Source organism: Trachypithecus francoisi, unplaced genomic scaffold (genome assembly GCF_009764315.1).
Source record: "Trachypithecus francoisi isolate TF-2019V2 unplaced genomic scaffold, Tfra_2.0 Lachesis_group8, whole genome shotgun sequence".
In the NCBI taxonomy this organism is placed as follows: Eukaryota; Metazoa; Chordata; class Mammalia; order Primates; family Cercopithecidae; genus Trachypithecus; species Trachypithecus francoisi.
This window is the reverse complement of record NW_022681473.1, coordinates 16,694,814-16,722,573: the sequence shown is the minus strand read 5'-3', so window position 1 is coordinate 16,722,573 and position 27,760 is coordinate 16,694,814. Positions and strand designations below refer to the sequence as shown.

Sequence of the window (27,760 nt, the reverse complement as noted above, 5' to 3'; positions counted from 1 at the left end):
TTCTGGAAAGGGCCATATTGCAAGTATTTTAAGCTTTGCCAGTGGTATAGACTGTTGCAAGCATTCGACTCTGCCACTGTAGTGTGCAAGCAGTCACAGTAGATACAGAAGGAATGAGTGGGGCCATTCCCACTAGATGTTATTTACCATGGCAGGTGGCTGGATTTGGTTTGTGGCCCATAACTTGCTGATCTGTGATCTAGGTTTTTCTTCTCTTTTACATCACAGGACCTTTTAGGTGGTAGAATACTAGTTTTAACCAACTCTGTCTCTCTTTCTCACTCACAACACACATGTACACACATGCCATCCTTAGTGGATGAATTTCCTTTGAAAGAAAATAGGAAAAGATTTGCATTTGCTAGTGGGAATTTGCGGAGTATTTCCTTAGCTGAGAGAAGAGGTGGATTAAAGGCTGCTTTTCCTTAAAGGGCTCTGTTACTTTTTTTTGTGGTAGGAAAGGAATAATTCGAGAGTCTCTTTGGTAGCTGTGTTTGAATGCTTGCGTAAGGCCTAGATTTTTTTCTTTTTTCTTTTTTTTTTTTGAGGTGGAGTCTCTCTCTGTCGCCCAGACTGGAGTGCAGTGGCGCGATCTTGGCTCACTGCAAGCTCCACCTCCCAGGTTCATGCCATTCTCCTGCTTCAGCCTCCTGAGTAGCTGGGACTACAGGCGTCTGCTGCCATGCCTGGCTAATTTTTTTGTATTTTTAAAATAGAGACAGGGTTTCACTGTGTTAGCCAGGATGGTCTCGATCTCCTGATCTCGTGATCCACCTGCCTTGGCCTCCCAAAGTGCTGGAATTACAGGCGTGAGCCACTGCACCTGGCCCAGGCCTAGATTTAAAAGCCCAAGTTTTGTTGTGGGGGTTCCCTCCTCCTCCTTCTCGTCCTCCTCCTCGTCCTCCTTCTCCTTCCCCTCCTCCTCCCCCTCCTCCCCCTCCTCCTCCCCTGCCTCCTCCCCCTCCTTCTCCTCCTTCTCCTGTTTCCTTCCCCCCCTCCCCCCAAGTTTTGTTGTGGGGGTTCCTTCCTCCCCCTCCCCCTCCACCTCTTCTCCTCCCCTTCTGCCTCTCTTGCCCTCTCCTCTTTCTTTTAGAGACAAGGTCTCACCATGTTGCCCAGGCTGGTCTTGAACTCCTGAACTCAAGTAATCCTCCCACCTTGGCCTTCCAAAGTGCTAGGACTAGACTACAAGCATAAGCCTCTGTGCCTGGTCTGGGGGATGCTTTATGCATGAATAATGCAGTGTTTCCTCTGCCCACTCTCTCCCCCTGTGGTGCTGTCCTCATCTCCTCGAGGAGGATAGAGACCAAACACACTGTCAGGGGGTTGGGGATCTGGGAGGACAGAAATTTGCTGGTGCAATAACCTGTGGCAAAATTTCAAAAAGTGAGGTGGAAATCTCTCTTTCTATCTTTTCATTTTGGGTCTTTTTCCAGCTCTTAGTCATTTTGCTGTGATGCTTGTCAACAAGTCCATCGAGGAAGGCCATGTTGCATGGCAGCCAGACTGACCAATGCTGGTCTGTGATTAGATGAAACCTTGGGCTCTGAGCCCGACGCCCTGGATTGGGAACCCAACTCTACGTCATAGGCCATGTGACCTTGTGCCTGGTCCTGTTAGCCTTTTGTACCTTCCTTTTGTTGTCTGTAAAATGGAGACAATAAGCTTATGTGATGGGATTCATGGGGATGAAGTGAGTTACTGTAGGTGAAGCCCTTAGAATTCAATGTGAGTCAAACCTGGCACAGAGAGATACTTGAGAGGTGGTTGCTGGTATCACTATCACCCAGCGTCACCACCATGTAGATATGCAGGAGAAGAAGTCTCTCTGCTGTCACTTTCTTATGATTCTCCTTCTGTGTACCTTTCTTAGCTGGTCACCCTTCTGCAGATGTCCTGAAATACACGTATGAGGATTTCAAAAAGGGAGCCTCAGATACTTATGTGACATACCTGATCAGAACAGAAGAAAAGGGACGTTCTCAGAGCTTGTCTGAAGTTTTGAAATATGAAATTGATGTTGGGAATGAGTCAACCACGCTTGGCTATTATAATGGGAAGCTGGAACCTCTGGGCTCCTACCGGTAATGTCTTCTGGTTCTTGCTCTCTGGGGGCTGAGCCTCGTGAGCATGAAGCTCTCCGTGCCTGCGGTCAGACACGTCTCAGGGACCTCTTTTTGCTCTTTGTCATCCCACAGGGCTTGTGTGGCTGGCTTCACCAACATTACCTTCCACCCTCAAAACCACGGGCTCATCGATGGGGCTGAGAGCTACGTGTCCTTCAGTCGCTACTCAGATGCTGTTTCCTTGCCCCAGGATCCAGGTAGGGAGAAGACAACAGTCCTGGCACCGGTTCAGTGGCATTTTGCTCCACGTGTCCATAGAAGGCCAGCTGTGTGCATGCCTCCTTCAGACCTTCAGGAAGATTGGTGTGCCCAGCTCCCCCCTCCCAGAGGTTGAGATGTCACTGGGTCACCGGGCTCACTGGGCTTCCTCCTCTGAGGTCCCACAGCCTGGACCCGACACTCTCCCTTCTCTAAGTGCCAGTTGTTCTTCCAGTCTGCAAAGATTATTGAGTCCTCATATGCCAGGTGCACAGTTTGACACAGTGCATTGAATCCTTAAATATTAGAATCAGAGGAAGCCACATAAATTGTCTTATTCAATCCTATTTATTTTACTTCATAATTTTAATTCTATTTATTGATTTGTTTATTTTATTTTATGGTTTTTTTTTTTTTTTTCTTTTTTTGAGACAGAGTCTTGCTCTCACCCAGGCTGGAGTGCAGTGGTGCAATCTCTGCTCACTGCAACCTCTGCCTCCTGGGTTCAAGCAATTCTCCTGCCTCAGCCTCCTGAGTAGCTGGGATTACAGGCGCCTGCTACCATGCCCAGCTAATTTTGGTATTTTTAGTAAAGATGGGGTTTAGCTATGTTGGCCAGGCTGGTCTTGAACTCCTGACCTCAGGTGATCTGCCCACCTCGGCTTCCCAAAGTGCCAGCATTATAGGCGTGAGCCACCATGTCCAGCCTATCTATTTTATTTTTGAGACAGAGTGTTGCTCTGTTGCCCAGGAGTACAGTGGCATGATCATAGCTCACTGTAACTTTGAATTCCTGTGCTCAAGGGATCCTCCTGCCTCAGCCTCCCAGGTGGGACCACAGGTGCTCACCCCCATGCCTGGCTAAGATTTTGTAGAGATGGGGTCTTGCTATGTTGCCCAGGCTGGTCTCGAACCCCTGGCCTCAAGCCTCCTTCCACCTTTTTCCAAAGCTCTGGGATTACAGGCCTGAGCCACTGTGCTCTGCCCGCTTTTTGGAAATGAGACTCTTAAGGCCCAGAGAGGGGAAGTAACTTGCCCAGGGTTACACGGCGGCTTTAGAGGCAGGCCTGAATTCTGGTCTTGGGCCCTTGTCAAGTGCTTCTACCCTTTATCGCATAGACCTAAGTGACACAGGAGCTTCAGGGATCCAAGAGGGACTCATCCCCTACCTTCAAGCCGGAGGTGAATGGACTGACTGGCTTGTTAGTTTGTCTGCTTTTTTCCTAGTTGGTGGTTGTTGGGTGCAGGAAAGAATGCCTGTCCCAGAAGCAAAGTTTAGGGAGTCCCCCACATCCTTCTCCAGTAAACAAATGGGTTTCCTGTCTCCTGAGCATGGATGCTGCTGTAGGTACCTCTGCTCATATGTGGGTGCTAGTCTCAACACGTCAGAGGTGGCAGGAAAAAAAGTCCCTGAAAATCTAGCCTAGTTCCCTAAATTTGCAGTTGAGGAGACTGAGACTGGCAAGGAACAGTAACGTTCTCAAGACCATCCAGGTGGTAGTGGGTTGGGAACAGGAACCTGGCTTCTGCATGCATGGACTAGTTTTAGGTCCAAGCTATTTAACTCTTGTGTGTGTGTGTGCGTGTGTGTGTGCATGTGTGTGCACGCATGCATGTGTGTGTATGCCACACATACCTGAACCCCCTCCGGTGTTAGGGTCCCTGGCTGGTTGTTAGCACGTCGTGTGGGCTGCACGACCACCTCTTCAAGTGTCTCCCGTTTTTGACTTTTCTCAGGTGTCATCTGTGGAGCAGTTTTTGGCTGTATCTTTGGTGCCCTGGTTATTGTGACTGTGGGAGGCTTCATCTTCTGGAGAAAGAAGAGGTGACACTGCTGATGCTAATACTAATCCTCTGGTATTTAAGGAAGCTTTCTATTGAGGAACGTTTCAAACATTCACAGAACTGGAAGGAATGATATCATGAGTGCCACGCTCCCTTCACCCACAGTCTTTTGCATTTCGCCAATCCTGTTTCCTCTGTGCCCTGAGTTGGGTGATGTTAATGTGCTCCCAGCTGTCACATCAGGCCATTGATAGATGCTGCAGTGTGGGATGCTACTTTCAAACGATATGTTCTCGTTTACAAGTCAGTTTCATAGTATTATCATGTTAAGAGATTTCATTTTAGAGGTGGCTAAGTTTGAACACCAGCTCTGTCTTTGACCAGCTGTTTAGGAAGCTTAGCCTTAATGTCCTCATCTATGATAGGAGGATAATCATTGTGCCTAACTTGTGAAGCAAAGGAGGATTGAATAAGGCACTTCTCAGTGTCTTGTACCTTGTGCCTAACTTGTGAAGCAAAGGAGGATTGAATAAGGCACTTCTCAGTGTCTTGTACTTTGTATGCTATTATTATTATTTTATCTGTACAACTACCCTGTGAGGTCATTAAATGGTAAAAGTAGCAGCCCTTTTTTGAGTGCTCACCGTGTGTCTGCATCTGTGCTTTCCGTAAATTATCTCATGCATGAGGCTCTGCGAGGGAGGTCCAGTAAGTCCCTTCCATGGATGCAGAAGCTGGCTCAAGAGGTGTGGAAATAGAACTTGAACCTGGTCCTTGTACTTCAGGGCACACCCTCTTGTCTGTGTAGTGTGTGAAGCCTGTGTGTGTTAGTTGGGATTTCTTTGCCATAAGGTGCTGCCAACCAGGGAATCTCCGTCCTGCCCCAGGGGTCCTCATGCGGCCCAGGCCGGTTCCTTGTGCTGCCACCCCGCTCTGTTGGGGTGACAGGCAGTGCTCATGCTCCAGCTTTTAGATTAGGTTCTTTTTTTTTTTTTTTGAGGTGAAGTCTGGCTCTGTCCCCCAGGCTGGAGTGCAGTGGCATGATCTCGGTTCACTGCAACCTCTGTCTCCTGGATTCAAGTGATTCTCCTGCCTCTCAGCCTTTTGAGTAGCTGGGATTATAGGCACCGCCACCACACCCGGCTAATTTTTGTGGTTTTAGTAGAGACGGAGTTTCACCATATTGGCCAGGCTGGTCTCGAACTCCTTACCTCAAGGGGTCCACCCACCTCAGCCTCCCGAAGTGTTGGGATTACAGGCATGAGCCACCACGCCCTGCCAGATTAGGTTCTGATTTTGTAGGGGGAGGTGGATCAGTCAGTGGCTGGGTAAAACACTTTTATTGTTTTTTGTTAAAAAATAAGAGTAATACGTGCTTATGGCAAAAAATACGGAAAAGAAGAGCACAAATAAATAGGAAATCCGCAATCGCAGAACCCACACAAAACTACTCTTAACATTTGGTTGTGACCAAACTCACACACAAATGTGTGCACACACATGGAATCATGTTACATGTTAGTATCTAGCCTGCTTTATTCAGTTTAGACATTGTTGGCAGCTTCATTTCATCATCTTTTTTTTTTTTAGACAGAGTTTTGTTCTTGTTGCCCAGGTTGGAGTGCAGTGGCACGATCTTGGCTTACTACAACCTCTGCCTCCTAGGTTCAAGCGATTCTCCTGCCTCAGCCTCCCAAGTAGCTAGGATTATAGGCACCCGCCACCATGCCTGGCTATTTTTTTTTTGTATTTTTAGTAGAGATGGAGTTTTGCCATGTTGGCCACGTTGGTCTCAAACTCCTGACCTCAGGTGATCCACCCACATTGGCCTCCTAAAGTGCTGGGATTACAGGTATGAGCTACCATGCCTGGCCCATTCCATCATCATTTTAAGTGGCTACAGAGTATTCAACTGTATGGAAGTACCATGATCTATTTGGCCAATTTCCTAGGTGTTTCCACTTTTAAAATTTTTCTTGGCCACAGTTACTTATCCTTGTGCCTGAATCTTTGGGCACATTCACGATTATTTCCTCAGGCTAAATTCCAAGCTAGGCAAGTGCTGGGTCAGTGGGTATGCACGCTTTCAGTTTTGATACATACTTTCAGTTTTGATACATACTGCCAAATTGCCTTCCAGAATATTGTTCTTAAACACCAATGCAGAGTTGAGTCAATAGTGCAGGAGTGTGCAGATGCCTCACCAACTTGCCAGTTCTGGATCTGATACGTTTTTTGATTTATTGCATTCATTTATCAGAAAAGCTTTCTCAAAAGCAAAGTATGAAATAACAAGTCTTGCTTTACATTAAAGTAATGTCACTGCTATATATTTGCAAGGAAATTCTTAAAAGTGACTTGGATATGATTTTTTTCATTCTTGTACGTAGTACAAAAGAAAATAACTTCACAAATGTATAATTAGCATTTGCAGCTTGGATCATTAAGTTTAGTATTAGGGGGCAGGATTTGGTGTCGTCTGTGAACTAATGCCTGAGGAAAAGGTGTGACACCTTTATTTCATAGGTGACATTAACTCCAGATATGCAAGGGCAAAGCACAGGAAGGAATCCTTTTTTGTCTAATGGGTCTCTTTTCTCTTAAAACAGGAAAGATGCAAAGAATAATGAAGTGTCCTTTTCTCAAATTAAGTAAGTCTCTCAAATTATGAGCTTTATTTTAAATCCTCCAATCTGTTCAGTGACTATCTGTAAATAATTTTTGATGGAACTTGCTGTCATTTTTCCTGATTGGCACATTTTGACCATGATCATCTGGAAGTTTTTGCTAGCTCTGTTTTCTGCAAGGAATCCATGTTTTGTTAGTCTTCTGAAGCTAGCTTCCTTGACATGTTCTACTCTTCTACCAATAAATACACATTTTTTGATTTAAAAAAGTCATATAGGTTATCAAGATCCAGGGGAGAGAAGAACTTAAAGTCACAAAACCAATTATTTACAAAGTAGGGTCTAGAAATCAGATTTCCTGATTCATATTTTAGTGTTTTGTGAATAATAGTACTGTGATCCCCTCTTGCCAAATTATACCCTGGGTTTTGTTGTTTTGGGAAGATTGTTTACTTTCATCTCTAGAGTATGAATGAGTCTTTCTAATTGCTTGTTTTTTTTCTTTCCCTTTCTATCATGAAGACCTAAAAAGTAAGTAATCTCTTTATTTTTTTTTAATAACTTGTACTTTTCTATGGAATATGGATTTCATTGAATGTAAAAAATCCTGATAAGTTTTGTTTTCTTAGATCTAAGTTAATCCGAGTGGAGAATTTTGAGGCCTACTTCAAGAAGCAGCAAGCTGACTCCAACTGTGGGTTCGCAGAGGAATATGAAGTATGTTGCTGTAAATACTGTGTTTTTAATTATGTCAGGTTCCAACCCAAGCTGGGGTCCGAGGGGAGTTAGTGGATGGGTGGCAGGTGGCTGAAGGACTTGAGGGACTGTAGGCAGTTGGGACATGGCTTTATTCTCTCTCCTACAGAGTCAGCAGTGCAGCTATCTTACAGGTAATAGTGGCTCAAAGCCAGGTATGAACTCACACAAACAGGTTACATTAAATGGCTACATAACCTCAGGGTTGTGCACCTGCGCTCCAAACCTGTTGTGTCATACTGTCCTGGATGTCTACCTCGGACTACTCCTGACTGAAGCCCAGCCACTTTCCTTAGAAATTGGCTTGTTTTTCCTGAAAGTTAGAAAACGGTTAACAGAAACTAGGAATTCAAGTCAGGGAACTATTAGCCACAATACTTAGGAAACTATATGAGCTGGAAAGAAACCAAATGGGCATGGAGAGGTCTGGGGCTTGATGACAGTGTGGCTTGCGAGGCTCACATGAAGCCCTGCACAAGGACTTTCTTGGCCAGTGTCTGCCTTTCAGTTCCCCCTGCTGTGCTCCAACCAGCCCAGGAACTAGCCCTGCTCAAAGTATCCATGCACACTCGTCCTCATGTGCTGCCCTGTCCAGCATCTCTGCCTTTGCTCTCTTGAAATCCTGCTCAGTACTCAGCACAGTGCACATGCTGCCTCCTCCATGGGCTTTCTGGGATCCCATTAGGAGAACTTGAGTTCTGTGTGCTCAGACTGCTTTGTTCCCCCTGTTGCTTGTTATCAATATTCAGCATTTCTTTAATTCTGCCTTGTTGTAATGTTAGTTTTTTCTGTGTACAGTACACCTCTCCTCCAGGTTGCAACTGCTTGAAGGCAGTTTTTCCTATATTGTAACCTTTTTCGTATATTTTAACCTTTGTATTAGTTTCCTAGGCTGCCATAAAACAGCACCACAAACTGGGAGGTTGAAAACAACAGAAATTTACTGTCTAGAGGCCACAATCCCAAATTAAGGTGTGGGCGGGCCACACTCCCTCCTAAGCCTCTGGGCAGCATCCTTCCTTGCCTCTGCAGCTTCTGGGTGCCAGGCGTCCCTTAGTTTTGTGGCAGCGACACTCTCATGTCTGCCTCTGTGTTCACATGGCCATCTCCCGTCATGTGTCTATGTCTCTTTGTCTGTTTTCCTCCTATAAGGACACCAGTCATATGGGATTCAGGGCCCACTCTATTCTACTATGACCTCATTTTAATTTCTTTACATAGGTAAAGAGCCTATTTCTAAGTAAGATCCCACTCGTGGGTATTAGGGGTGAGAAATCCAACATGTCTTTTTGGGGCACAATTTAAGCCATATCGCCTCTACATTTCCACTTTGTTCTGTTGTTACCAAAACACTACGGGTTTGGCCTAGGTCCTGCTCCTTGCCTTTACAGAAAGCCAATCACTGAGACAACGAATATTGCCAGGGAAGAAAGCTTTAATCGGGTGCTGCAGCCAAGAGGATGGGAGCTCAATCTCAAATCCATCTCCCTGACTGACTAAAACCAGGGGTTTATATAGCAGGAAAGAAATGTAGCAATGTGTAAGAAAACAGGAACTAGAGAGGGGCAAGGAGGCATCTGGTACAGTGATCTGACTAGTTTCAGTTCTTTGGTACTTCCTGAAGGTCCTTTCCTGAGAAAGGACCTCAGATAAAACAAATACAAGTTTCAGTCTTTAATAGAAGAAGGGTAAATTTCTATGTTTATTCAAAAACAACTTGTCTATGGGACTGTTGGGCTGGTTTCACTGTCATATGCTATGCTAAATATGAATAATATTTGAAGACTAAATAAATGAACACCTCATTTGTTCTGTTTTCAGGATCTGAAGCTTGTTGGAATTAGTCAACCTAAATATGCAGCAGAACTGGCTGAGAATAGAGGAAAGAATCGCTATAATAATGTTCTGCCCTGTAAGTTATTTTATCCACAGTGTCTTCTCTGTTTTCCGTCAGTGGCCATCACATCTCTAACTGTAGAGGGGAGGGAATCAGTGATCCTAAGTAACCACTTCCACAACCAGTCATTAGTCACCTACTTCCACAACCATCCGTTATTCACCTACTACGTGCTAAGCACTATATTTAGGTACATTATCTTTAATTTAATCCTCACAACAGCCTTATGAAGTAGGTAGTAGAATATTTGTCTCGCAGGTAAGGAAAATGCACAGAGTGGTTAGGTGATCTTTCCAAAGTTACACAGGTAGTGTCGGGAAAACTAGGCTTTGTACTAGGTCTGTCTTATTGAGGGAAAAGGCCAGAGTCTGTGTTCTTAACCCCTCTGTCTCACAACTATTTATTTCAATTCTATAATTCTGGAATGAAAGCGAGCAGAGGGAGACAGGGAGTCACACTTTTCTGTGTCCAGACACATGGGCTGAGTGAATTCCACAGCGAAGTATGAATTATATTTAGCTCATTTCCTGTTTTTGAGAATGTCCACATCTTAGTGAACAGGGATAACAGCAAATTGAGTTTAAAATGAGAATTATTTATTACATCAAACTATTAGATGAAATGTAAATACTTCTCCATCGAAAGTTCATCGTGATCTCTCTTTTGGGTGGGGATTAGGGCACAGAGAGGAGCACGAGTAGATTGTAGCCATGTTCTGATGTAGCTGAAATTGATAGACTTTGCAGATCATTTTTACATCAGGACATCATCGTCTTTATTCGAAGCTGTGTTTTTCATTCCTGGACTAAAACATTAAGTTCTTTTTAAATTCAGCATTGTTCTTGGGTTCTTTCTCTCCACTTATTTCCCTGTACTTGACAAGGAATATTGGCCCATGTTCTGAGGGAAATGCTTTTAAAACTAGGCTGGGGGTATTGCCCTTCTACGGGTAGTTTGGGATGATTGGCCTCTTCTTGTGAATGTCTGTGGAGATTCTCCGATCTGGAGTGGGAGCTGGGACGTGGGTGTTTGGGTATTGTTTTTATCGGGAAGTCTTTAGGCTGAGACTCAGGTCAGTACTGGACTTAGCATTGTTATGTTATTTTGTCCAGAGGAGGGTGAGGTAGTACAATCAGAGACAGGGAGACCGAGGTGCTGCTGCTTCTGGCTCAGCCTGACACTCGCAGTTCTAAGGTTATTATTTCATCTCTTAGGTTGGGCAAGTTTGTGTGTATGCTTTTGAGATGACAATAATATTTATAAAACATAATTCTGTGTTTTAGATCTTCCTACTGATAGTAGTCTTATACATTCAATTTATTCTTGAACTTGGTACTCTCTTTTTATAACAACTTGTTTGTATGAGAAGAGAGGCAGAGTAGAAAGGTTAACCTAGGGGCCTAACCTGTCCTAGTGGAAGGGGCACTAGATTTGAATTTCGACTGCCCCTCACCAGATATATGGATTTGGAGAAGTCACTTGATCTCTATAACCCTCAGTTTCCTCATCTGTGAAACAGGGCAGAGGCTTGTAGGGTGGTTTTGAGGAGTGAATAAAATTGTTTAGCATATTCCCTCATGTGAGCCCATGGTAGACACCTGAGGATGCTGACAGTAACAGGTTCATTTTATGTGAGGCGGCATCTGGTGTGGTTCAGATCTTGGACCCTGGTGTCAGGCTGCAGGTTCAAATCCTGGCCATGCCACTCATTAGCTCTGCTCTGTGAGAGTGTGACTGCTCTGTGCCATGGTCACATAGAGTGACCATGAGGATTAAATGAGGTGGTCTATGTGAAATGCCATGCTGTGCATCTTCAAAGACACAAGTCCCAGTGTTGCCGTTTTGAATTTCTTTTCTTTTTTTTTTTTTCTGTTTTGTGTCCAGCTTTACTAAAATGTTTGCTTATAATGCGGACCTTTTCTCTTTTAATGTCACAGATGATATTTCCCGTGTCAAACTTGCGGTCCAGACCCATTCAACGGACGACTACATCAATGCCAACTACATGCCTGTAAGTTGGGGGATGGTCTCGCAGCACTGGACTGTTTTCATGAAATCTTCAGAGCGCTTTGCTTCTTTCTGTTTCTTTGAGGTTGACCATGTGTTGTTGCCTATTTTTAGGGCTACCACTCCAAGAAAGACTTTATTGCCACACAAGGACCTTTACCGAACACTTTGAAAGATTTTTGGCGTATGGTTTGGGAGAAAAATGTATATGCCATCATTATGTTGACCAAATGTGTTGAACAGGGAAGAGTAAGTACGTTTTTTAGTTTTTGAAATTTAAAATTACATTAAATTAATTGCTTTTTATTGTGGCAGAAGGGTATCTTAAAAACCACTTGTTTCTTTTTAAAAAACCTCAAACATTAGCACTTTATTCTTATAAACTTGTTTTCTGTCTTTTTTTCCCTTTTTTTTTTTTTTTTTGAGACAGAGTTTCGCTCTGTCGCCCAGGCTGGAGTGCAGTGGCCGGATCTCAGCTCACTGCAAGCTCCGCCTCCCGGGTTTACGCCATTCTCCTGCCTCAGCCTCCCGAGTAGCTGGGACTACAGGTGCCCGCCAGCTCGCCCGGCTAGTTTTTTTGTATTTTTTAGTAGAGACGGGGTTTCACCGTGTTAGCCAGGATGGTCTAGATCTCCTGACCTCGTGATCCACCCGTCTCGGCCTCCCAAAGTGCTGGGATTACAGGCTTGAGCCACCGCGCCCGGCCTTTTTTCCCTTTAAGAGAAACGTTTAAAAACATTCTTTAAACAATTTTGTCATTATCTTTTTTTGTGTGGGCAAATATCAGTGTCTTCTGTTTATTATGTCGTGGCTGGAGTTAGTAAACAGGAATGGCTTAGTGCCGTGGAAAAATCTCCCAGGCTTAGTGCAAGATGCTGTTGACGGTGTGGCTCTGTCCTTCACTGGCCCCATGAACACGGACAGGCCCATCATGTCTCTAAGCAACCGGTATCTTCATCTGTGAGATGAGGGTTTCCATCAGCTCGGTGATTTGCAAACTTAGGTTGAGCACTGAGCCCCCCAGGTTTTTTTTTTTTTTTTTTTTGAGACAGAGTCTCCTCTGTCAGCCAGGCTGGAGTGCAGTGGTGCGATCATGGCTCACTACAGCTTTGAATTCGTCATGGGCTGCCTCCCGCTTCAGCCTCCTGGGTAGCTGGGACTACAGGCGTGCACCACATGCCTGGATAATTTTTCTTGTTTTTAGTGGAGGCAAGGTCTCACTGTGTTGCCCAGGCTGGTCTCAAACTCCTGACCTCAAGTGTTCCTGCTTCCTTGGTCTCCGAAAGTGTTGGGATTACAGGCCTGAGCCATCACACCTGGCCTGGAACCCTTTCTTTGAGCAAAATCTCAGACTTATCCCTGGATAAACCTCAGCAGCCTCCTCTCTCCTGTAATGCCCTGAAATCCCTCTGCTGCTTCCATCAAAGATTATATATATATATATATATTTTGAGATGGAGTCTCACTCTGTTGCCAGGCTGGAGTGCTGTCGTGCAATCTTGGCTTTTGCAACCTCTGACTCCCTGGTTCAAGCGATTCTCCTGCCTTAGCCTCCCGAGTAGCTGGGATTACAGGCAGACACCACCAGGCACAGCTACTTTTTGTATTTTTAGTAGAGACAGGGTTTCACTATGTTGGCCAAGATGGTCTGGATCTCCTGACCTTGTGGTCTGCCTACCTTAGCCTCCCAAAGTGCTGGGATTACAGGCATGAGCCACCATGCCTGGCCAAGATTTTTTATAGTAATAAAATTCTGTATTTCCATAAATTGATGTGAAGAGAACTGAAAAACACATGCTAATCTAAAAAATGCTGTGCCTTAGGAATGGGACTTAATGTTGCTTTATAAGTTGTTTTTTACTGTAGGTTCATTGTTTGAGGAATAGGAGTTGATTCCTTAAGCCAGTGGATCTCAAACTTTAGCGTCCATCAGAATCACCAGAAGGGTGGTTCTACCCTCAGAATTTCTAATTCGGAATTGCATTTCTGCCCGTTTTCAGATGATCCTGCTGCTGTGGCACCAGGGTGCACACTTGGAGTGGTGCTGTCCCCAGGATAGTGGGAGCCCATCAGGCATCATTTCTTTTAATGTTCTGTAATTCATTGTAGGCTAGCAGATGTTTATCCAGCCCCTGGTATATGTAAGGTCCTGTGCTAGGGGCTGGGGATGGAGGAGGGAAAGATAACAGTGCAGTAAGAGATGATGCCCATCCTCATGTTGCTTGTGATAGAGGGTGGGCTCCTTACCCTCTTGTTGAATCAGGAGAATAGGCTATAAGTAGAAATAAAAGCATTTTTTTGTTTTGTTTTGTTTTGTTTTTGGAGACAAGAGTCTTGCTCTGTCACCCAGGCTGGAGTGCAGTGGCGTGATCTCGGTAACTGCAAGCTCTGCCTCCTGGGTTCACGCTATTCTCCTGCCTCAGCCTCCTGAGTAGCTGGGATTACAGGCGCCCACCACCACGCCTGGCTAATCTTTTTTGTATTTTTAGTAGAGATGGGGTTTTGCTGTGTTAGCCAGGATGGTCTCGATCTCCTGACCTTATGATCCACCTGACTCGGCCTCCCAAAGTGCTGGGATTACAGGCGTGAGCCACCACGCCCAGCAAAAGTGTTTTTTAAATGAATGTAGATAGGCCAGGTGTGGTGGCTCATAGCTATAATCCCAGCACTTTGGGAGGCCATGGCGCGCAGACCACCTGAGGTCAGGAGTTTGAGAGCAGCCTGGCCAGTGTGGCGAAACCCATCTGTACTAAAAATACGAAAATTAACCAGGCGTGGTGGTGCGTGCCTGTAATCCCAGCTACTCGGGAGGCTGAGGCAGGAGAATGGCTTGAACCCGGGAGGCGGAGGTTGCAGTGAGCGAGATTGCACCATTGCACTCCAGCCTAGGCAACAGAGCAAGACTCTTTGTCTCAAAAAAAAAAAAAAAAAAGAAGAATGCAAATGAACTTTTTAATACTATTGAGCCCAGGGCCTCATACATGAAACATTCTTATAAATCTATCTGTTAGACAAACAAAAATGACATAATTATATTAATGGAGAACATGAAGATGAATTTAAATGGTGTCTTGTTCATCTAAAATCAAGATTGAAGTGAGTGTTACTGACCCTGGGTGAATGGGGAAGGGAGTGTATTTTCTGCACTAGATTCTCCATATATGTTATTTCTTTCCTGTAACAACCCTGTGAGGTATTACGATTTCATAGATGGGGGAACTGAGCCTTGGAGAGTTTAAGAACTTGCCCACAAGGTAGCAACAAAAACAAAAATACACCTGGCAAGAGGCTGAGCTGGGAATCAACTCCCTGCCAGTGTGTATCCAGATCCTGGGTTCTTTCTTCAGAACCTGGGTCTTTAAAGAAATACAGATCCCGCAGCCAGAGTCAGAATCTCTGGAGGTAGAACCCAGGCATCTCTTTTTAAACATAACAAGGCCAGCCAGGCACAGAGGCTCACGCCTGTAATCTCAGCACTTTGGGAGGCTGAGGTGGGAGGATCACTTGAGGCCAGGAGTTCAAGAGCAGCCCGGGCAACATAGTGAGACCCCCATCTCTACAAAAATACAGAATAGGTGGATGTGGTGGCACATCCCTGTAGTCCAAGCTACTCTGGAGGCTGAGGTGGGAGGATCACGTGAGCCTGAGCGGTTGAGGCTGCAGTGAGCCATGATCGTGCCACTGTACCCCAGCTTGTATGACAGAGTGAGACTGTCTCAAACAAACAAAAAACAAAACCCCAAAACAACTCAGACTTCTCAGGTGAGTCAGATAATCAATTAGCTTTGAAAACTACCGGCAGTAGAGCACACCTTAGAATATTGAGAGTGTGTGTGTCTGTGTGTCGTCTTTTGCCAAACGGGGATTCAGATATTCTTGGAGAGCAGGCGTTTCCTGGTTATTTCTGTTCACATCTGTCCACCAACTTTATAGAAATCCAAGACCCCAGAATGATTTAATTTGATTTTCTTTATTGGTGGGTATATTTGTGTTGCAACCGATGTATATCTGAAAGCCTTGGGAAAAAGTCCTCGTTTCTTCCAGCTGTCTGGGGTTATGGGAGAGGATGAGGTCAGTGAACGGTTGTGGAGTGGCAACTCTAGGGGCACAGGGAGCTGGATAGGGATGGTGTCCCAGGTCAAGGACCAGCTGCTGCTCTGCTCTAAATCAGTTTTCATGCTGAAAGCTGGGCCTGGTGTAGGCAGATCTGATTTTTAAAGAGAAAAGAAGTCTGGATTTTTATGAGGAATTTTAAGAGTTAGCAAGAACTGTAAATTAAAAAAAGAAAAACAATTCTGACAGGCGCCGTGGTGTGCCCATAGACCCAGCTACTCGGGAGGCTGAGGCATGAGGATTGCTTGAGTGCAGGAATTAGAGGCAGTAGTGTGCTATGATCTCATTTGTGAGTAGCCACTGTATTCCAGCCTGGGCAGCATAGTGAGACCCTGTCTCTAAAAAATAAAACAAGTCGAAGAGTCAAACAAAACCCAACTAGAAGGTCTGATTCCGCCTCTGATGCCAGTTTTCAATAGCTAGTCTGCCTTGTGAGGTTTTAGTGATGGCAGATGGCACGATCTGAGTCTTCTTATAAAAATGCAATTTTGTTCTAGACCAAATGTGAGGAGTATTGGCCCTCCAAGCAGGCTCAGGACTATGGAGACATAACTGTGGCAATGACATCAGAAATTGTTCTTCCGGAATGGACCATCAGAGATTTCACAGTGAAAAATGTAAGTAAGAAGTCAGGATCAGTCGAGCTCGTGTAATTACCATATGTTAATTTGGGGGTGATATGTTTTAGGTTGATATTAACTCATATGTTTTCCTATGCAGTGAGAAATGTTTTGCTTCCTTCCTTTCAGAACAGAACAATCCATATGCATGTATACTCCAAGGCAACCCCTTGACTTTTCTGGGAAATGTACTTTCTTGGGAATTTCCTAAGTTATTGCTGAATACAATGAATCTTAAGAGCAGGGCTCTGCATCAGGAGCTCTTTCCTTTCTTTCCACTTCCAGGTGACTTGCTCATAGATTTTATAGGACAAACCGTAGCCTTTTGGATTATTTGGTTAGAAATATAGCATCAGGAGCGGCTACTTGCTTTTAGAAGTCATGGATAACAGTTACATTAATAGGATTCCAGGGCATATGCACATGGCCTCCCTTCCCCTCAAAATTTACAAAAGCCAATCCAATTACATTGTGCGGGCATTCTAGGAAGTCAAGTTTATGTACCTTCTTTCTTTTTCAAGGATGCTTTGAAAATAGAGGCAGTGTCATGAAGCAGCATCGGTATCTGTTGATGGGTGTGTGCATTGGCATAACTCTTTGCTGTTTATATCACAGGCCTAAAAATGTCTATTCCCTTTGATTTGCTGGCTTGAAGTCTGAGACCATCCTAAGGAAATAATCTGAAATGCAACAAAAGGCTTATTCAGAAAGACGAGTCTCAGCATTATTTATAGTACAGGAAAACTTTGGAAACCATGCAGACATCTAGCTTTTGTAGAATGGATAACTCAACCATGACTCGCCTGCTTATAATATCATTATTCAGCTATTAGAAATGATGGGCCAGGCGTGGTGGTTCAGGCCTGTGAGGCTGAGGTGGGAGGATCGCTTGAGCTCAGGTTTGAGACCAGCTTGGGCAACATGCTGAAACCCCGTCTCTACAAAAACAAAACGAAACAAAACCCGAAAATTAGCCAGGTGTGCTGGCATACACCTGTAGTCCCAGCTACTTGGAAGGCTGAGGTAGGAGGATGGCTTGAGCCCAGGAGGTCGAGGCTGCAGTGATTGTGCCCATTATACTCCAGCCTGGGTGACAAAGCAAGACCCTGTCTCAAAAAAAAAAAAAAAAAAGCAAGAAAAAAAAAAAAGAAAAATAATGGATGGGTAGACTATATAATTACCATGGGGACATGGTAGGACGTGATGTAAGAGAAACATTCTAGGAGATGAAAATTTATGCATATTATGAATAGTGCATAAAAGGAAAGCTGGAAAGTAGATTCATTGGAGTTGAATCTTGAATCTTTTGGGTGGGTTTTGGGGTTGATGGGTTAGGGTCTAGTTTATGAGATTATTCTTGAAGATTCCATAAGTCATGGATAAAGTGTAGCATATTAAGTACTAATTCTTTACTAATTGCTGTGTCTCAAAGGGTCTGGCCTCGATATTTCAGTTCCTCCTCTGGAGATGCCATCAAAGCTGTTACCATTCACTGATCTGGCCACCTAAATAATGCAGCTCACAGTAGTAGAAAAATGTCGTGCTTATTCCTTTCCTTTCCTTTCCTTTCCTTTCCTTTCCTTTCCTTTCCTTCCCCTTTCCTTCCCCTTTCCTTCCCCTTTCCTTCCCCTTTCCTTCCCCTTCCCCTTCCCTTTCCTTCCCCTTCCCCTTCCCTTTCCCCTTCCCTTTCCCTTGCCTTTTGGAGTCTCGCTCTGTCATCCAGGCTGGAGTGCAGTAGTGTGATCTCAGCTCACTACAAACTCCGCTTCCCGGGTCCAAATAATTCCCCTGCCTCAGCCTCCTGAGTAGCTGGGACTACAGGCACCTGCCACCACACCCAGCTAATTTTTTTTTGTATTTTTAGTAGAGATGGGGTTTCACCATATTGGCCAGGCTGGTCTTGAACTCCTGACCTTGTGATCTGCCTGCCTCGGCCTCCCAGAGTGTTAGGATTACAGGCTTGAGTCACCGTGCTCGGCCTGTCATGCTTATTTCTATAGATTTTGCTCATTTGAACGGACTGGCTTCTCCTTGGTTGCCTCCACTGCTTGGGGCTTACCTTTGCGGAGGGGAATTTTGGGTGGAGTTGTCCACATCATTTTTTAAAATTGCAATTACTATGATGATTATTTTTTATTAACTAAACTCCAGACTTTATTCAGATTTCATCTTTTTCCACTAAAGCCTTCTTTTGTTCCAGGAGCTGATCCAGGACACCATATGGCATTTAGTACCATGTTATTTTTTAATTATACAAAATGCATGAATACATTTTACTTTAGAAAACTGAGAACATTACAGAGCTAATGGTTTCCTTTGACTACTACCCCTAACCTGAGCCCCTTTGGCCCTCCACGAAGATAATGCTAAGTATAACCCTCCGCACTCCTCCCTCTTCCTCTCCCCCTCCTTTTCCCCTTCCCCACTCCCATTCCCTTTCCCCTCCCCTCTCCCTCTCCCTCCTTTTTTCTTCCTCTTCCCCCACCTCTATCTCTCACAGCTGGTTTCTGACTTTGGATCAGTACTTTTGGTTAAATTTGTGAATGTTAACTTTATCTGTGATGAGGTCTTCTAGCACCTCTCCCCTCACTCGATCTTTTTCTCCTGCTGTTTTCCAAATTTTGAATGCTGCAGATTTATTGTTCTTATCATGAATATACGTTTGAAAAAATGAGTGTCAAAGGGCAGCTGTCATAAAGGAGATGGAAATGCCTGCAGTGCGGGTGTAGGTCACATGGGTACGGTCATTCCCTGGTATGGGCATAACGAGTACAGCTGAGTCAGGGACAGGACTCGCCCCAGCCGTTTTGGGCTCCTAGTGCTTCAAGGTGTATGCTTTGGAATGAGGTAGGGAACCAGTCTGTGTAATAATGAGCTCTATTGTCTTTCAGATGTTGAAAGGGATGGTTTTTTGGGGGAGTCCTTTCTCAGCTCTCTCCAATTCTAAATACTTGCATGGTGCTTGCTAGTGACCTGTCACTTTATTCGCTTCTCTAGGGGACATTAGTGAATTATGAGGCCATTCTTGCCCAGAAGGCACTGATTATCATGATGTATTTGAGTAAATTATTTTTGGTTTTATGGTCAGTGACATTCCCAAGGGGGCTTGGGGATGAGGCTCACGAAGCTCTAAGGAGGTGCAGGTGTAAGAATGTGAGTTCATTATTGACAGGCAGCTGTGTCAGGAAGGGAAGGATCTGAACGCAGAACTGGAGGATAAGGGACTTCCGTTGCATCTAAAATCAGTGTCGGGGAAATGACTTCACTTCTGTGACTCGCTGCTGCCTTATCTTTAAAGGGGGATAATAAACTCTCCTTCTTGGGCATATTGTGAGGGTTTGATGAGCAAGCACTTTATCAGCTGCTGTGCAAAAGTAAAGTTTCATTTTTAGTCATTACAACTCCCGGTTACTACTCAGGCTCTGCTTGATTTCCCCTGCCTTTTTGATGTTGTTAGACAACCTTTCTGTCTGGATCTAACTCATTTTCTGGGCTTTTAGATCCAGACAAGTGAGAGTCACCCTCTGAGACAGTTCCATTTCACCTCCTGGCCAGACCACGGTGTTCCCGACACCACTGACCTGCTCATCAACTTCCGGTACCTCGTTCGTGACTACATGAAGCAGAGTCCTCCCGAATCGCCGATTCTGGTGCATTGCAGGTATGCAGATGGCATGTCATTGTGCGACAGATTTCAAATGTTATTATATATTTATCAGCACTTTACATAAGCAAAGCCTAAGAGGGAATGTAATAGGCATTTACGAATTCAGGAAAGGGTTTGGATGAGGAACCATGGACTTACTCCCTAAACCCTGAGCTTCTAAAACGGGTTGGCAAACTGTAACCCGTGGATCAAATCTGGTCAGCTGCTGTTTTTGTAAACAACATTTTCTAGGAACACAGCATGCCCATTTATTTATATATTGTTTATGGTTGCTTTTCTGCTACAATGGCAGAAAGAGACCATATGGTTTGCAAAGCTTAAGATGTTTACTCTCTGGCCCTTTACTGAAAAAGTTTGCCAACGCCTAACAAGAAGTTAGTTTTGAAGCTCAAGGAATTAATTTAGGACAGAAGACAGGCAGGGCTCTGTTGCCCAGTGGGGAATAAATCGATGAAACATGCCATCTTAGGTTATGGTGGCAACTTGAATGGGACTGAGATTGAAGAAGCTTGAGCAAGGGGTTGTATATGTGGCATTTGACTCAAATGTGAGTTTGGGACTTAGGCTGCAGTCCCAAGCTAGTGCTGTCTGACTTGCTGAGGCTTCAACTGAGCAAATGTGTACTGATCCTGTGCATTGCCCACAAAGTGTGACAGTGAAGGAAAGCAAGATGTATGTACAAATGAGGAACTCTAAGAGGCTTGCAGTTGAGGGAACCCACTGTAATAGGCTTATTTCTCTTTTCTCTCAGTGCTGGGGTCGGAAGGACGGGCACTTTCATTGCCATTGATCGTCTCATCTACCAGATAGAGAATGAGAACACCGTGGATGTCTATGGGATTGTGTATGACCTTCGAATGCACAGGCCTTTAATGGTGCAGACAGAGGTGAGGCCAAGATTTGTATTTGACATTCCACCCTTCCCCTCTTTTTTTTTTTTTGAGACAGAGTCTCGCTGTGTCGCCAGGCTGGAGTGCAGTGGCCTGATCTCGGCTCACTGCAACCTCTGCCTCCTGGGTTCAAGCGATTCTCCTGCCTCCGCTTCCCAAGTAGCTGGGATTACAAGCACGCACACCATGCCCAGCTAATTTTTGTATTTTTAGTAGAGACGGGGTTTCTCCATGTTGGCCAGGCTGGTCTCTAACTCCTGACCTCAAGTGATCTACCTGCCTCAGCCTCCCGAAGTGCTGGAATTACAGGCGTGAGCCACTGCGCCTGGCCCTTCCCCTCCATTTTTAAAAGGTTGCATTGTGTCATGCACTTGTGTTAAAATATGTTACCCTTCCAGATCTTTCCGGCTCTTGGCTGTGAACTAACACTGGATTTCTTTGTAGACTCTAAGCTGACTTGGAATTAAGTTACCCACTACAAGTGACACAGTAGTGTTGATGTCAGTAATGGAACTACAACCTGAGATAGTGTCAGGATTCTTTACCTTGCTGCCTCTGACTCATTAAATAATCCTTAGGACATCTTTGAACCCAGGCTTCTGGGTTTTAAACTCATAAAACTGGTATTTTCCACTCTTTGTTTCTAAGAAGGTCTGACCATCTTTTTTGTTTGTTTGTTTGTTTGTTTTTTTCTTTTGAGACGGAGTCTCCCTCTGTCGCCCAGGCTGGAGTGCAGTGGCGCGATCTCGGCTCACTGCAAGCTCCGCCTCCCAGGTTCATGCCATTCTCCTGCCTCAGCCTCCCGAGAAGCTGGGACTGCAGGCGCCCGCCACCTCGCCCGGCTAATTTTTTGTATTTTTAGTAGAGACGGGGTTTCACCGTGTTAGCCAGGATGGTCTCGATCTCCTGACCTCGTGATCCACCCGCCTTGGCCTCCCAAAGTGCTGGGATTACAGGCGTGAGCCACCGCGCCCGGCTAAGTCTGACCATCTTTAAAATAAGTTAATGAAACAAACTCATCAAACATTAATGATGTGACCTATCATAATGCCGCTTAAATGTTAATACAGCAGTTTATCCTGACTCAGACTTGTACATTTTAAAGAATATCAGTTATCATAGTTACAGAAGGGTGGCTGACCAGTGGAGAAAAGGAATGCTTAATATCTACGGTATAATTTCTGTACTACTCTTGGATTTGGTTTTACCCGAAATGTTACTGAGAAGCAGTGTTTTTGAGGCATGTTTTCAACAGAGAACATATTGCAAAGTTGCTTTCCTCAAAGGGGTGAATGTTCCTTGACCAGGATGAGAGCAGAATATTAATTTTTATCAGGCTATCATCCTGTACCGATTTAGAACTCTATGAATATATGCTGTGTTTTTGCGTCTAGCAGGGAATGTTCTAGATGCCTGGATGGGTACATTGTGTGCTCTGGGGTGAACTTGGTGGTTGTTGTGGAAAGAGTGAAATTCACCTCCTGTATTGGTCAAAAGAGAGATTTTTTTTTTTTTCTGCTATGATTATATAAAGTAGTATTTCTCAATCTTTTATCCTTTTTTGAGAAACACAGAACTCTTATCCCTGCTACTAGAGTCGAATCTTTTTTATATTTTCAAAACAATACTTATTCATATGAAAGCATTTGACAATATATTTCTCTCTCTGTCTTTATTTTTTTTTTTGAGACGGATTCTTGCTCTGTCACCAGGCTGGAGTACAGTGATGTGATCTTGGCTCACTGCAACCTCTGCCTCCTGGGTTCAAGCGATTCCTCTGCCTCAGCCTCCCGAGTAGCTGGGACTACAGGCGCGTGCCACCACACCTGGCTAATTTTTTTTGTATTTTAGTAGAGACGGGGTTTCACCATGTTGGCCAGGCTGGTCTTGATCTCCTGACCTCATGATCCGCCTTCCTCGGCCCCCCAAAGTGCTGAGATTATAGGCGTGAGCCACCGTGCCTGGCCTCAATATATTTTTCTCTTACTCTTCCTTTCCCAGTCCTGCTTCCTGGAGGTAGCCAATGTTTATAGTTTGGTGTCCATCTTTATAACGGTCTTCATGTACATCTGTAAACACACACACACACACCCAAACACACAGTACTTGGAAAAAATTGGATCCGTTTTTTTTTTTGTTTTGTTTTGTTTTTTTTTTGAGATGGAGTCTCACTCTGTCACCCAGGCTGGAGTGCAATGGCACCATCTCGGCTCACTGTAACCTCCACCTCCTGGGTTCCAGTGATTCTCCTGCCTCAGCCTCCTGAGTAGCATGTACCACATGCCTGTAATCCCAGGCATGCCCAGCAAATTTTTGTATTTTTAGTAGAGACGGGATTTCACCATGTTGCCCAGGCTGATCTCGAACTCCTAACCTGAGCCAATCTACCTGCCTCGGCCTCCCAAAGTGCTGGGATTACAGGCATGAGCCACCACGCCCGGCCAGATCCTATTTTATATATGTTGCTTCTCTGTGGTTTTTTTCCTCCTCTTACAGTATCATGGATATTTTTCTGTGTCAGCTTATACCCCCATTTCCTCTTTTTTTCATCACTACCCGCAGATTCTGATATACTTGCCTGAAGGGTAGTCCTCGTCCAGCTCCACCTGATCATCTCCTTTTAACCTCGCTCCTCGGTTGGGCATAACAGTTGATTCTTACCCTGCACAGCCTCACTAGCCAAGGCAATCGTGTTGGACATTTGATTGTTCGAATGTGTGTGTGCCTTCTTTCCTCTACATTTCCTCCTTCCTTTGCCCTTCCCCGAGACCGTGGCATTTCTCCTTGAGGAGGGGAGGTGTGGAGTGTGCTCTTCTGGTTGAGAATCATTGACGAAGGACATCTTGCTTCTGTGATTTCAGATTTCACTGCAGTGCTGTTACGTCTTGAAACACGTTCACCTGAACTGTTTGCTGTTGGGTGGATGGGGTTTGGGAGTGGGGCCAGGGAATTACCTGTTTGAAAATAATTTTGGGTGCTCATTTCTGGGACCCGTGTTCATTTTCTGTCTCTCTCTTTCCTTTTTCTATCAGGACCAGTATGTTTTCCTCAATCAGTGTGTTTTGGATATTGTCAGATCCCAGAAAGACTCAAAAGTAGATCTCATCTACCAGAACACAACTGCAATGACAATCTATGAAAACCTTGCGCCTGTGACCACGTTTGGAAAGACCAATGGTTACATCGCCTAATTCCAAAGGAAAAACCTTTCTGGAGTGAACTAGACCGTCGCACCCACAGCGAAGGCACATGCCCCGATGTCGACATGTTTTTATATGTCTCATATCTTAATTCTTTGTTCTGTTTTGTGAGAACTAATTTTGAGGGCATGAAGCTGCACGTGGCAGATGACAAATTGGGGCTGTCGGGGGCTGTGGATGGGTGGGGAGCAAATCACCTGCATTCCTGATGGCCAATGGGATGAGGTCACTTTTCTTTTTTTTTTCCCCCTCCTTGAGGATTGTGGAAAACCAGGAAAAGGGAGCTATGATTTTTTTTCCAAAACAATTTCTTTTTTAAAAAAGACTATTTTATATGGTTCACATGCTAAAGCCAGGATTGTGTTGGGTTGAATATATTTTAAGTATCAGAGGTCTATTTTTACCTACTGTATCTTGGAATCTAGCCGATGGAAAATACCTAATTGTGGATGATGGTTGCGCAGGGAGGGGTACGTGGCGCCTCTTCCGAATGGGTTTTCTATTTGAACATGTGCCTTTTCTGAATTATGCTTCCACAGGCAAAACTCAGTAGAGATCTATATTTTTGTACTGAATCTCATAATTGGAATATACGGAATATTTAAACAGTAGTTTAGCATCAGAGGTTTGCCTCCTCCGTAACATTTCTGTTCTCATTTGATCAGGGGAGGCCTCTTTGCCCTGACCCCACGTCCCCTGCCCCCTGTACATTTGTGCTCCATTTTTTCTTCCCTTTTCCCTCCCAGTTTTCTCCAAAGACTCTTCTGTTGGCAACATTTTCAGCCCATTGGTTGGGTGAGAATGGCGACTCCAATATCACCTTGAGAATTTCTGTGGGTGGGAATGGGAGAAGCAGAGGAATCCTACGGTGACAGAAATCCTTTTCCTGTCCCTGTATTATCCTTTTTCTCATGTCTGTATTTGGTATGAAGGATTATTTAAAAGTGCAATATGTGACTTAGTGATTCATGATGTTCTAGGTTTTTAGTAACGTTTTACTCAGGTTGGCATTTTAAGTGTCTGTGTCCGTGTGTGTGTGTGTGTATGTTCAGAAGCGTGGCAATCAGTGAACACTTCAGCGTGAATTCAGCATCAGATTAATCCCTCCTCCCCAAAGTCCACTGGCTTTCGTCTCTCTCTGCCGTGACACATATCGGAATCTACTGTATATATATATATATATACTAAGCTCTCAAAAACAGTCATTCCTATGAATTGAGGTGTACAAAGTTTGGATTTGTATCAAAGATGTAATTATTATTTTTAAAACCTCTTTTCACTATACTGCTGCTGTAATTACTTTGATTTTTAAAATGTAGATTAATTTTTTTTTTTTTTTTTTGCTTCAGGTGTGTGTCCACCAAGAATTTCAGAATTTATGTGGATTTATTTTATTGGTACATAATCTGTAAACTTCTTAAGGCATTAACATGAAAAGATTTTTTTCTTCTTTTTTATTTTATATTGTGGCTCAGGTTATATTTTGAAGAAGTTTTGAGTTTAACCTCCAATAGACAATGAAGTTGACAAGGTTTTATGAAGGAATAACCAAGTCCCTGGAGTCCTGTGGCTGTTTCCACAGTAATGCGTCCTGCTGTAAAGAGGACAGGTGTGTCCTGTTGAGAATGGGAGCGGGCTCTTCCAGCCTCCTGGTCCCTCTGACTCTGCCACGCCCCTCACCTCACTGGCACTTTGATAACTGACTGGACGTGTTAATGGGTCTTTTAGGGTTCTAAAGGGTGAACCACACTTTTTAACACCCGGGCTGTAGTTCAGAGGGTTAGTGCTCTATGCCTTTTATTTCCCTTTCCCTTTCCCTTTGAGGTACTGAAAGGATGAAAAGGTGGTGTCATGTTTTGGGGAGAATCTTCTCAAGTGGAAATTGCACTTTTTGTTGAATCCTTTGCATTTGTTTGGTAGTAAGCAGTTCATTGAGTATCAGGTCCTCAAAGGAATGAGTTAGCCAGGCTAGGGCGGGCCCTCTTGACCTAACTTCAGAGGGGGCCTTGGCTCAGTAGGTGTGAATCAGGGAAGCCATGCTGTCCTTGGGGTGTTGCATGAAGCTGGGTGTGGGCGGATTCCTCCCATACCTTCACACCGGCCTGCCTCCAACTCATGCAGATCTCGGAGCAGTCGGTACTTCATAGGTCCCTGTTCAGGCAGCAGTTCTGTGGGCTGTGGTCCTCTCCCCTCCAATGTGTCTGAAACCATTGTGATGGCTGGCAAATCCCAGGTAGCTCCTGAGCTCTGCTCTGCCCACATCACTGCCACAGGGAAGTCAGAGGAAGGGACTTGTTGCTAAAAAATCCTTTAAAAGATTAAATCCTTTAAAAGATTAAAGCAACATAATTGTAAACATATTGTATAAAAATGCAAAACACAGTAACCCTCTTTCCTTCCGCCTGGTGTGGGCTTGGGAAATGGGCGAGCGGCCCCAGCAATCGCGGGAGGAACTCTTGCGGCGGAGCGGTCTGGGATTCCAAATGGGCAGGTCACACGAAGGTCATGATGCTTCTCTGCATCCTGAAAAGGGCTGGGGACAGGGCCAGTGGGGGTGGTCAGGGTATTTATAGCACAGTGCTTGAAAAGGGAAGATTAATGTGTAAATAAAAGGACACACAGGCTGGGGGTTGGTCAGAGGCAAGAGGAGGGTGCCTCTGAGTTGCTGCTTGAAAAGGGAAGATTAATGTGTAAATATAAAGGACACACAGGCTGGGGGTTGGTCAGAGGCAAGAGGAGGGTGCCTCTGAACTGCTTCAACCCCTCCCAGGAACAATGAGCTCCAGTTGGAAGAGTCCAATGGAATCGGGGGGATGGTGTGAGCGCCCCTGCTCAGTCTTTGACAATTGCATACAGAAAAGCAGCTGGTGTGGGTTTCGGTGTCAATGGAATGGCCAAAGATGGGTGGCCAGCTCTTTTAGGGGATTCGGGCCATTGATAGCATCTCCCGGGAACCACGACTTTTTGCCTCCGAAGTCGAATCTAGTGATGATCTCGGCACCAGCAGGAAATGACATTTGGTGTCTGCCCACCGCAGCCATACTGTGACCTCCAGCCAGAGTTCCGCCTCATTGACTCCACTGGATTTGTGCTTTCTTGAGTCAGAGGCTCCCTGGGGTTAGGGATGGAGGGGCGGGGTCAGCTTTGCAGCCGATCCCATTTGTTTTTCATCTGGGATGAAAAAGCCTGGTTCTCTTTTGAAATGCTTGATTGTACTTACTGAGCTAAACAAGCCTCGGTGACTGTTGTTGATTTGCCTCGAAAGTCTTAAGTTCTGGGTTTGCAGACTACTGTGTAGCAGCTGTGTGTTTAACATACTGTAGCTTTTTCTCCCTTGGGGGCACATATGAATAGGATGTGTTGATGTGGACTCTAAACTGTAATTTTCTTGTAACTATTTTGGAATGATGCATATTTCTAATGTTTGTTATACTTGTACAGAGTATTGCTGTTGGTTGCTTTTTTTTTTTTTAAGGAAAAAATGGCCTGAAAACATTTTTTTAAAGACTTACAAATACCAAATATAAAAAAAGTCAATGCATTATGCCTTTGCTTCTTTCTTTCTTCTTCTTCTTCTTTTTTTTTTTTCCTTCTTACAATGTACCAAGCAGTTTACTGGCCTGCATTTTACTTGGGCATCCTTAACAAAAACATTTCTCTTTGGGATTTCCAGATTGTTTTAGTTTTCTAGGGCTGTTGTAACAAGTACCACCAACTGGTAGTTTAAACAACAGAGATTTTCTTCCTACAGTTTTGGTGGCTGAGATCCAGGTGTGGGTAGGGTTGGTTTCCTATGAGGCCTGTTTTTTTTTTTTTTTTGGAGACAGAGTCTTACTCTGTTGTCCAGAGTGAGTGCAGAGGCATGATCTTGGCT

The 27,760-nt window shown here is 44.6% G+C and overlaps 2 protein-coding genes across 2 annotated transcripts in view; both read left to right on the top strand.

Annotated features, from left to right (window-relative positions):
* Window positions 1–25,470, top strand: part of PTPRJ (protein tyrosine phosphatase receptor type J) — a 188,446-nt gene extending 162,976 nt beyond the window's left edge. Inside the window, 13 exon segments of the mRNA XM_033206006.1 lie at window positions 1,874–2,084; window positions 2,199–2,323; window positions 4,062–4,149; window positions 6,719–6,760; window positions 7,259–7,267; window positions 7,366–7,453; window positions 9,314–9,404; window positions 11,327–11,400; window positions 11,511–11,645; window positions 16,007–16,126; window positions 19,630–19,790; window positions 20,548–20,683; window positions 23,719–25,470. Of these exon segments, the coding sequence (XP_033061897.1) occupies window positions 1,874–2,084; window positions 2,199–2,323; window positions 4,062–4,149; window positions 6,719–6,760; window positions 7,259–7,267; window positions 7,366–7,453; window positions 9,314–9,404; window positions 11,327–11,400; window positions 11,511–11,645; window positions 16,007–16,126; window positions 19,630–19,790; window positions 20,548–20,683; window positions 23,719–23,877 (1,439 nt within the window). The 3' untranslated portion in view covers window positions 23,878–25,470.
* Window positions 25,471–26,218: 748 nt separating this feature from the next.
* LOC117080759 lies at window positions 26,219–27,427 on the top strand. The gene is made up of 2 exons (XM_033206007.1): window positions 26,219–26,480; window positions 26,569–27,427. The coding sequence occupies exons 1-2, from the start codon at window positions 26,257–26,259 to the stop codon at window positions 26,663–26,665; spliced, it is 321 nt and encodes a 106-aa protein (XP_033061898.1). The 5' UTR covers window positions 26,219–26,256; the 3' UTR covers window positions 26,666–27,427.
* Window positions 27,428–27,760: the final 333 nt, after the last annotated feature.